The sequence below is a fragment of the Salmo trutta genome, chromosome 38 (assembly GCF_901001165.1).
Source record: "Salmo trutta chromosome 38, fSalTru1.1, whole genome shotgun sequence".
Lineage (NCBI taxonomy): Eukaryota > Metazoa > Chordata > Actinopteri > Salmoniformes > Salmonidae > Salmo > Salmo trutta.
The window spans coordinates 20868703-20880234 of record NC_042994.1 but is presented as its reverse complement, the minus strand read 5'-3'; the positions used below and the strand labels follow the sequence as shown (position 1 = coordinate 20880234).

Sequence of the window (11532 nt, the reverse complement as noted above, 5' to 3'; positions counted from 1 at the left end):
TTATTATGAATCCTGGTTATGATCCCTCTTATGATCCCTGATATATTGCGTCATTAGTCTATATATAACGTTTCTTACTATGGTCATAAAATGTCCAATAAATAATTATGTATAGACTAATAATTGTCTACTAGCTATAATCACATTGCGGTTAATAACATTTAATAATGTTATTATAATCCAATAATATTCAGCTCAGATTTTTTTTATTCACAATCAACCAATGATCCGCCCCTTTGACAAATCTGATGGTCCTCGGGCGCCCCTCGCGTCCAATAGTAGAACCGTACCTCGTTTATGTGTGTGCGTGCTTAATAACGCCCCGCCCAGATTTGTGTTTGAGCGCCTCTGTTTCAGCACTATCTCCATATGCTAGCCTTGAGCTAGCTGCCTGCTACATTGAGAAGTTTCTGTGATATAGCCGAGAGTGGCTACGCGAGCGAGCATCACAGCCTGATAGCCTGCTGCTACCCCGGGAGAGGCGATGATGGCGGCGGCCGTAGAGAGAGGAGGAGTGCGGGCCGCTTTCCTGAATCCTGGTAGCGGCGGTGGGATCGGTGGACCACCCCCGGCACCTATGCCCACTGCTCCCGGAGCCGCGGTTGGAACAGGGGGCATGGGTTCGAATTCGGGTGGGTCGGATGGTCCCATGCCCGTGCCTATGAATCTTTTTGCAACATGGGAAATAGACCGTTCTTCTCCGAGTTGTGTTCCAAGGTAGGCTAAGCTACTTACATTGCCCAGCACGCATGTAATCCGTTTTCTTTGTGAGTGGGCGTCTGTAGTAATGTTTCCAATTCGGAGTGGTTGTTACATGTTGTTACAAGATAGCTAGGCTACATTTTGAGAGCTGTTCCATGGTCTGTAGCAGCAACCTCACACATCCATAATGCAATGACATTTGGTTGAGTTTGTTGTAGGTCACTCGGACTAGACAGTCAATTTCTCTGGATTTATCAAATCAAAGTCTGCCCTCGTAGTCTCCTTTCTGTTTATTTTAAGAATGTATGACAACAAAGAACAATATGACGATAAAGCTATCTTAATGCCAAAGAAGGTTAGCCTATACGCATACTGAACAACCGTTTTATAGACCAAACAAAATCTACAATTGCATTGGCTAAATTACTAGCTTGTTAATAATAAGTCTACTTTTATTAATGTTTTGCTCTCCATAGAAAGGGTTTGCCTTGCATAGACCCCTCTTGATTTTCAGAGACACTTTCCCGTTATTTGAAGCAGATAACCGTTATTCTAGGCCACATGGAGCTATTTTTACCGAGTTAAACCGTTTGTTATGAATTCCATCCACCCATAGCCTACATTCCAGAGCTGCACGGTAAAACAGACTTGATATGTAGCTAGAAAATATGTTTGCCAGTCAACGAAACTGCATAGGTTATCAACAGGGAACTGCCAAAATAAAGGAAACACTTGAGTAAATGATGGATACAAAGTATATTGAAAGCATGTGCTTCTACACAGGTGTGGTCCCTGAGTTAATTAAGCAATGAACATCCCATCATGCTTAGGGTCATGTATAAAAATATACATTGCCCATTATGTTGGCTACCATGGCTAGAAGAAGAGATCTCAGTGACTTTGAAAGAGGTGTCTCAAAGGAGCATAGGCAGTGTGTGTGCCTGTCACCGGATCTCAACCCAATGGCGAACGTGCGTAAAGCAGGCATAATTCAGATATGACGTAATTATTTTAGCACTATCCACTGTGTAACAACAGCGAGCGATATGGTTCAATGTGCCAATAAATCAGAACAATTTACTTTTTAGTTTTTTTCCCAGTTGCCTGCGTCTTGAAGCTAAAGGTGGATCATGTAGGCTATACTTTGCTAATGACCATACCAAAAAAAGAGCGACACGGAGCAATGTACAATACGGCAAATTTAGCAAAACAAGGAATTTGTGGTAAGTGTATGGGGGCCGCCATCTTTATGCGCCTCCGTTATTGGGAGATTCTGGACTTATGCCTGAGACAGAATTTTCCACCACCATCAAAAAAACACCAAATTATGGATTTTCACGTGGAAGAATGGTGTCGAATCCCTCCAGTAGAGTTCCAGACACTTGCAGAATATATGCCAAGGCACATTGAACCGCATGGTGGCCCAATACCATATTAAAGGCCCAGTGCAGTCAAAAACATGATTTGCCTGTGTTTTATATACACTGCTCAAAAAATAAAGGGAACACTTAAACAACACATCCTAGATCTGAATGAAAGAAATAATCTTATGAAATACTTTTTTCTTTACATAGTTGAATGTGCTGACAACAAAATCACACAAAAATAATCAATGGAAATCCAATTTATCAACCCATGGAGGTCTGGATTTGGAGTCACACTCAAAATTAAAGTGGGAAACCACACTACAGGCTGATCCAACTTTGATGTAATGTCCTTAAAACAAGTCAAAATGAGGCTCAGTAGTGTGTGTGTGGCCTCCACGTGGCTGTATGACCTCCCTACAACGCCTGGGCATGCTCCTGATGAGGTGGCGGATGGTCTCCTGAGGGATCTCCTCCCAGACCTGGACTAAAGCATCCACCAACTCCTGGACAGTCTGGTGCAACGTGGCGTTGGTGGATGGAGCGAGACATGATGTCCCAGATGTGCTCAATTGGATTCAGGTCTGGGGAACGGGCGGGCCAGTCCATAGCATCAATGCCTTCCTCTTGCAGGAACTGCTGACACACTCCAGCCACCTGAGGTCTAGCATTGTCTTGCATTAGGAGGAACCCAGGGCCAACCGCACCAGCATATGGTCTCACAAGGGGTCGGAGGATCTCATCTCGGTACCTAATGGCAGTCAGGCTACCTCTGGCAAGCACATGGAGGGCTGTGCGGCCCCCCAAAGAAATGCCACCCCACACCATGACTCACCCACCGCCAAACCGGTCATGCTGGAGGATGTTGCAGGCAGCAGAACGTTCTCCACGGCGTCTCCAGACTCTGTCACATGTGCTCAGTGTGAACCTGCTTTCATCTGTGAAGAGCACAGGGCGCCAATGGCGAATTTGCCAATCTTGGTGTTCTCTGGCAAATGCCAAACGTCCTGCACGGTGTTGGGCTGTAAGCACAACCCCCACCTGTGGACGTCGGGCCCTCATGCCACCCTCGTGGAGTCTGTTTCTGACCGTTTGAGCAGACACAGGCACAATTGTGGCCTGCTGGAAGTCATTTTGCAGGGCTCTGGCAGTGCTTCTCCTGCTCCTCATTGCACAAAGGCGGAGGTAGCGGTCCTGCTGCTGTGTTGTTGCCCTCCTACGGCCTCCTCCACGTCTCCTGATGTACTGGCCTGTCTCCTGGTAGCGCCTCCATGCTCTGGACACTACGCTGACAGACACAGCAAACCTTCTTGCCACAGCTCGCATTGATGTGCCATCCTGGATGAGCTGCACTACCTGAGCCACTTGTGTGGGTTGTAGACTCCGTCTCATGCTACCACTAGAGTGAAAGCACCGCCAGCATTCAAAAGTGACCAAAACATCAGCCAGGAAGCATAAGAACTGAGAAGTGGTCTGTGGTCTCCACCTGCAGAACCAGTCCTTTATTGGGGGTGTCTTGCTTATTGCCTATAATTTCCACCTGTTGTCTATTCCATTTGCACAACAGCATGTGAAATGTATTGTCAATCAGTGTTGCTTCCTAAGTGGACAGTTTGATTTCACAGAAGTGTGAGTGACTTGGAGTTACATTGTGTTGTTTAAGTGTTCCCTTTATTTTTTTGAGCAGTATATATTTCCACCCTTTTAGTGTAAGAGCTGTTTAGACCTTACAGTGAAATGCTTACTTACAAGCCCTTAACCGACAATGCAGTTAAGAAAAATACCTTTAAAAAAAAAAAAAAAAAGTATCAAATAATTAAAGCGCAGCAGTAAAATAACAATTGCGAGGCTATATATAGGGGGTACCGGTACAGAGTCAATGTGCGGGGGCAAGCTAATCCAAGTTTATCATTTTAAAAGGCTAATTGATCATTAGAAAACCCTTTTGCAATTACGTTAGCACATCTGAAAACTGTTGTTCTTATCAAGAAGCAATAAAACTGGCCTTCTTTAGACTAGTTGAGTATCTGGAGCATCAGCATTTGTGGGTTCGATTACAGGCTCAAAATGGCCAGAAATGAGGAACTTTCTTCTGAAACTCATCAGTCTATTCTTGTTCTGAGAAATCAAGGCTATTCCATTGGAGAAATTGCAAAGAAACTGAAGATCTCATACAACGCTGTGTACTACTCCCTTCACAGAACAGCGCAAACTGGCTATACCAGAATAGAAAGAGGAGTGGGAGGCCCCGGTGCAGAACTGAGCAAGAGGACAAGTACATTAGAGTGTCTAGTTTGAGAAACAGACGCCTCACAAGTCCTCAACTGGCAGCTTCATTAAATAGTACCCGCAGAACACCAGTCTCAACGCCAACAGCGAGAGGCGACTCCGGGATGCTCCGGGATGCCTGGCAGAGTTCCTCTGTCCAATGTCTGTGTTCTTTTGCCCATCTTAATCTTTTTATTGGCCAGTCTGAGATATGGCCTTTTCTTTACAACTCTGCCTATAAGGCCAGTAACCCGGAGTCGCCTCTTCACTGTTGACGTTGAGACTGGTGTTTTGCGGGTACTATTTAATTAAGCTGCCACACTCAGACAGGGAGAGGTTGAAAATGTCAGTGAAGACACTTGCCAGTTGGTCAGCGCATGCTCAGAGTACACGTCCTGGGAATCCGTCTGGCCCTTGTGAATGTTGACCAATTTAAAGGTCTTACTACGGCTACGGAGAGCGTGATCACACAGTCGTCCGGAACAGCTGATGCTCTCATGCATGTTTCAGTGTTACTTGCCTCGAAGAGAGCATAGAAGTAATTTATCTCGTCCAATAGGCTTGTGCTACTGGCCAGCTCTCGGCTGTGCTTCCCTTTGTAGTCTGTAATGGTTTGCAAGCCCTGCCTCATTTGACGAGTGTCGAAGCCGGTGTAGTACGATTCGATCTTAGTCCTGCATTGATGCTTTGCCTTTTTGATGGTTCGTCGGAGGGCATAGCGGGATTTCTTATAAGCTTCCGGTTTAGAGTCCCGCTCCTTGAAAGCGTCAGCTCTACCCTTTAGCTCAGTGTGGATCTTGCCTGTAATCCATGGCTTTTGGTTGGGGTATGTACATACCGTCACTGTAGAGATAGCGTCATCGATGCACTCATTGATGTTTTCATTATGTCGATTCTGTTGCAAAATGTTTCTTAAACTAAAGAAAATGGACTGAAACTGGGAGGGACCTACCTGAATTTGGCCAATGGAAGCTCCAGTTTACTGTTTGGACAAATGATTACACCTGGTGACATCGCCATGCATTAAATTATTTAATAGACCGATAAGACAGAGGCTGCGGTCCAAACACTTAAATTACTTACCCTCACCTTATGCCCTTGGGGGAATCCCCGTCGCCATCTTGGAGGGTAGTCCAAATGATTAGCCAAGCAAGGGAAGCCCCTCAGCCCTCGTTTCTAGTCAGCTTTGCGAGTGTACAATTATGTTCACTCCGGGGCCTGAAACTCCCCATAATTCAATTTGCGACGATTGTACATCCGCTTAGAAAAGTCAGTGAAGCTTAAAAACATCAATGGAGAAGTCAACATACAAGTGTAAGTTTAAAACAAATGCAAATAAGTTAGAAATTCTAAGTCAGAAGTTCCAGCTAGGCAGGCTAATGTTAGTTAGCTAATTAATTTGCTAGCTATCTTACAGTAGGCGTATATTAATAATTATATATCTAATAGAAGTAGACATGCAATCATAATTGACTGTTGCGCATATAAAGCACCCACAAGCTACCGGTGGTTGAAAACACAATCATCGCGCGATCAACGAGTGACGAATTTCCGGCCAAGGGTGGTCCATTTAGAAATCATTCCTTCCTCCCTCGCCCTGCAAGTGTATACTCGTCAGACGTCATGATACGTCATCAGAAGTGTCCACTTAATTTGAGGGCTGAGGGGATAGGGTGTGTCTTTTAAGTGTTTGGACCAGAGCCAGAGAGTTCCAAATCTCTCTGCTGTTAACAGCTAATTTTCAGTTTTCCCCTCAGACCGCTCCCAGACAGTCCTAGCATAATTCTTGCTTGAGAAATTGCTCTTTACTAAGTTGCTATTTTTGTTTATTTTTGACCATTTGTAATTGCAAAGTCACATTAAGGTACTGCATTGTTACCCAGAAATGATTTGATATTGAGATAAAAATGGTTGCATTGGACCTTTAATACACTTTATGTTGGTGTTTCCTTTATTTTGGCAGTTACCTGTATACAGTACAGGCCTAATCTAAATGCTCTAATAACCCAGAAATCATGGGTTCAATGATGGCAGTAGAATATTCTAATGATTACCTCCAATAGCTCTCTTCTTGTATTTTTCTTCTTGTAGTTTTTCAGTCCAACCCACTTACAGTAGGCTTAGGCCTATTCACTCAATATTTGACAACACTTTACTTGAACTGTATATCACAAGTGTCACAATGGTGTCATAAACATGTCATAACATTCTTATATCACTGAATGTAAAGTAATATTCTAAGGTCTTCGAAAGCCAAGTCAACAAACAGATTACCGACCATTTCGAATCCCACCGCACCCTCTCCGCTATGCAATCTGGTTTCAGAGCTGGTCATGGGTGCACCTCAGCCACGCTCAAGGTCCTAAATGACATCGTAACCGCCATCGATAAGAAACAATACTGTGCTGCCGTATTCATTGACCTGGCCAAAGCTTTTGACTCTGTTAATCACCACATCCTCATCGGCAGACTCAGTAGCCTTGGTTTCTCAAACGATTGCGTCGCCTGTTTCACCAACTACTTCTCTGATAGAGTTCAGTGTGTCAAATCGGAGGGCCTGCTGTCCGGACCTCTGGCAGTCTCTATGGGGGTACCACAGGGTTCAATTCTTGGGCCAACTCTTCTCTGTATACATCAATGATGTCGCTCTTGCTGCTGGTGAATCTCTGATCCACCTCTACGCAGACGACACCATTCTGTATACTTCTGGCCCTTCTTTGGACACTGTGTTAACAACCCTCCAGACGAGCTTCAATGCCATACAACTCTCCTTCCGTGGTCTCCAACTGCTCCTAAATACAAGTAAAACTAAATGCATGCTCTTCAACCGATCGCTGCCTGCACCTGTCCGCCTGTCCAGCATCACTTCTCTGGACGGTTCTGACTTAGAATTTGTGGACAACTACAAATACCTAGGTGCCTGGTTAGACTGTAAACTCTCCTTCCAGACTCACATCAATCATCTCCAATCCAAAGTTAAATCTAGAATTGGCTTCCTATTTCGCAACAAAGCATCCTTCACTCATGCTGCCCAACATACCCTGGTAAAACTGACCATCCTACCAATCCTCGACTTCGGCGATGTCATTTACAAAATAGCCTCCAATACCCTACTCAACAAACTGGATGCAGTCTATCACAGTGCCATCCGTTTTGTCACAAAAGCCCCATATACTACCCACCACTGCGACCTGTACGCTCTCGTTGGCTGGCCTTCGCTTCATAATCGTCGCCAAACACATTGGCTCCAGGTCATCTACAAGACCCTGCTAGGTAAAGTCCCCCCTAATCTCCGCTCACTGGTCACCATAGCAGCACCCACCTGTAGCACGCGCTCCAGCAGGTATATCTCTCTGGTCACCCCTAAAGCCAACTCCTCCTTTGGTCGTCTCTCCTTCCAGTTCTCTGCTGCCAATGACTGGAATGAACTACAAAAATCTCTGAAACTGGAAACACTTATCTCCCTCACTAGCTTTAAGCACCAGCTATCAGAGCAGCTCCCAGATCACTGCACCTGTACATAGCCCATCTATAATTTAGCCCAAACTACTACCCCTTCCCCTACTGTATTTATTTTATTTATTATTTTGCTCCTTTGCACCATATTATTTATATTTTAAATTTGAACTTTCTTCAAATTACAAATCTACCATTCCAGTGTTTTACTTGCTATACTTTATTTACTTTGCCACCATGGCCTTTTTTGCCTTTACCTCCCTTATCTCACATCATTTGCTCACATTGTATATAGTCTTATTTTTTTCTACTGTATCATTGATTGTATGTTGTTTTACTCCATGTGTAACTCTGTGTTTTTGTATGTTGTCGAACTGCTTTGCTTTATCTTGGCCAGGTCGCAATTGTAAATGAGAACTTGTTCTCAACTTGCCTACCTGGTTAAATAAAGGTGGAATAAATAAAAAAAATATATTGTACAGAACACACATATAGTAGGTATAACCACTGTCATAACTCTCTATATGCTTCATTGCCACATTTTGCGATAGCCTGCAGAGCATAAATCATTTTCAGTTTCTAAGTGAAGACAATTTCAATATCCCTAACTTTTGAACAAATTGTGCCTGTCTTTGCTCTTAGCTAAATGTATATTGTATGAGGTAACAGGCTTGCCAGGTTTTACCTGTTGATTAATGGCATGCTTTCTGTCATTACAGCAGTGACTGAGTTTAAGAAATACTTCATGCTTCATACATAAATACATTCTCATAGATTTGATGTCCTTTTCCTCAATGTTCTTTATCATCTTTTTCAATCTATCCCCTTTAACTTAATCTTGAAATGAAAGCCCCATGTAACACACAAGTTCTTCATGTTTATTTAATAAAACATTGTTTTTCTTTACTTTGGCAGAGCAGAGTTGAAAGTTATTTAAAAAATGTATATATCATAACCTCGTATCATATTAGCTTTGTCTTGCGGGATCCCTAAGCGGCAGATGTTCTCGTACTCGCCTAACACTTGTACACATACATTTTCAGTGGCTAAGCCAGAAAGTTCCCCGCAGACAGTGAAAAGGAAAGGAAGTAATTGTGTTTATGGAAATGTTTTTTTTGTTGTTCTAGTGTCCTTCAACACACTCCAATATCCACACTGCCATTTTCTCATTTTCAGAATTCATTCTATAACCCCTTACAGGCTTGTGGGTACATTTTTCTTACAGTCGCGACTCGCTACCCACTCCACAGTAATACACAGCAGCCTACGCCTAAACCAAGGCGCATGAAATGAAGAACAAATGGGATCTAGCAAAGATATTCAGCTGGAGGGGCAAAATGCGTGGATTTTAAAAACACCTTTTTATTGAAATTCTAATATAGGCTATTGTCTAAGATTGTCTGAGCATTTTTTCTAGATCCAATTTGTTCTTTATTTTATGTTTTTTAGAGATACGTTTTTCACGTTACCTGCATATAAAAAATGGTTAGTGCTTATCTAACTGACAGAATGTACATTAGCATTTTCACATACTTAATTAAAGAGTAGGCCTAAGTAGGGATGTGACAAATTGACATTTTTTTCATAACGTTTAAACTGTACTTTTTTTTTGATTCCTGTTAAAGAGAAATTCCACCTAAATTCACAATACTGCTGCCAGCAATGGTTTGGATCTCACGGTGTGTCCCTTTAAGATGGTTAAGCATTACACCTGATCTACCATTACAGTACCTCAATTCCACCTCGCAAAGTTTGTATTTCCTTCTCATTTAACTTCTCAAAGTATTTCCATACAGGACTTCCCTGCTGTCGCTTGCTTTTCTCTGCCATTTTCCTAAGTTTTAACGACAATGACGTAGTGGTGGAGAGTAGAGGTCGACCGATTATGATTTTTCAACGCCGATACCGATTTATTGGAGGGTCAAAAAAAAGCCGCTACCGGTTAATCGGCCGATTTTAATTTTAATTTTTTTTAATTATTATTATTATTATTTTTTTATTTTTTTTTATTTTATATATATATATATATATATATACAAACACACACACAGCTCTGAAGTGACAACGATACTGAAGAGTCTGCTTAGGAGACAAATACTCTCAACTGTTTGAATAATAAAAATAGAGTTTAAGTTACCTGTGATGAATGCTGAAAACAAAAACTAATTTCTATATGCAGGAAATCCTATTTTAATAATGGGCATGGTAAGAATTGACTACCAAAGTGCGAGTCACAATTCCCATGACACCTTCTAGCAAAATCTGAAAAGCGGTTCCTTCATTTATTCCATAGGATATTTTTAGATTAACTTAAAATAAGGTCTGTGTTTGGTTTAGGCTTACACCACCTTGCCAATTTTATAACTGTGTAGATATCCATAGGATATAACTAATATATTAGTTTTTTTGTAGAGTGGATTTATGAAAATATGTTGACAAACGTTACCTAGTGAGATTTACACGGGTATCAAAACGCCGAGGCGGTGTAAGCACAAAACACAGACCTTATTTGAAGTAGATCAAGACATTCTCTATGGAAGACATGAACGGTAAAATAACGAAGGAACCCCTTTCAAGTTCAGCCGCAAGTTATTACAGGAATTATGACGCGTCGACTATTTCTCTCTAAACCATATATCTTTGACTTTTACGAGCCTGCTGCTGCCTACCACCGCTCATTCAGACTGCTCTATCAAATATCAAATCATAGACTTAACTATAATATAATAAACCTTAGGTCATTAATATGGTCAAATCCGGAAACTATCATCTCGAAAACATTATTCTTTCAGTGACATACGGAACCGTTCCGTATTTTATCTAACGGGTGGCATCCATAAGTCTAAATATTCCTGTTACATCGCACAACCTACAATGTTATTTCATAGTTCCGTAACATTCTGGCAAATTAGTTCGCAACGAGCCAGATTCTGTATACCCTGATTCTGCGTGCAACGAACGCAAGAGAACTGACACAATTTCACCTGGTTAATATTGCCTGCTAACCTGGATTTCTGTTAGCTAAATATGCAGGTTTAAAAATATATACTTCTGTGTATTGATTTTAAGAAAGGCATTGATGTTTATGGTTGGGTACAGTCGTGCAACAATTGTGCTTTTTTCCGCAAATGCACTTTTGTTAAATCATCCCCGTTTGGCGAAGTCGGCTGTCTTTGTTAGGAAGAAATAGTCTTCACAGTTCGCAACAAGCCAGGCGGCCCAAACTGCTGCATATACCCTGACTCTGTTTGCAAGAGAAGTGACACATTTTCCCTAGTTAAAAGAAATTCATGTTAGCAGGCAATATTAAGTAAATATGCAGGTTTAAAAATATATACTTGTGTATTGATTTTAAGAAAGACATTGTTTATGGTTAGGTACACGTCAGAGCAAAGACAGTCCTTTTTCGCGAATGCGCACCACATCGATTATATGCAAAGCGGGACAGGCTAGATAAACTAGTAATATCATCAACCATGTGTAGTTAACTAGTGTTTATGATTGATTGTTTTTTTTATAAGATAAGTTTAATGCTAGCTAGCAACAATCCCTTGGCAACGTAAAGCAGGTGGTTAGAGCGTTGGGCTAGTTAATGTAAGGTTGCATCCCCAAGCTGACAAGGTAAAAATCTGTCGTTCTGCCCCTGAACAAGGCAGTTAACCCACCGTTCCTAGGCCGTCATTGAAAATAAGAATGTGTTCTTAACTGACTTGCCTAGTTAAATAAAGGTTTAATAAAAATA

General features: G+C 42.0%; 1 protein-coding gene across 4 annotated transcripts in view; it reads left to right on the top strand.

The window, feature by feature from the left end:
• The first annotated feature begins 341 nt into the window (after window positions 1-341).
• LOC115178866 (phosphofurin acidic cluster sorting protein 2) overlaps window positions 342-11532 on the top strand; it is a 92573-nt gene continuing 81382 nt past the window's right edge. For all 4 annotated transcript variants that reach the window (XM_029740248.1, XM_029740246.1, XM_029740247.1 and 1 more), the window contains exon 1: window positions 342-717. In XM_029740248.1, the coding sequence (XP_029596108.1) occupies window positions 485-717 (233 nt within the window). In that variant the 5' untranslated portion in view covers window positions 342-484. The remainder of the gene's footprint in view (window positions 718-11532) is intronic.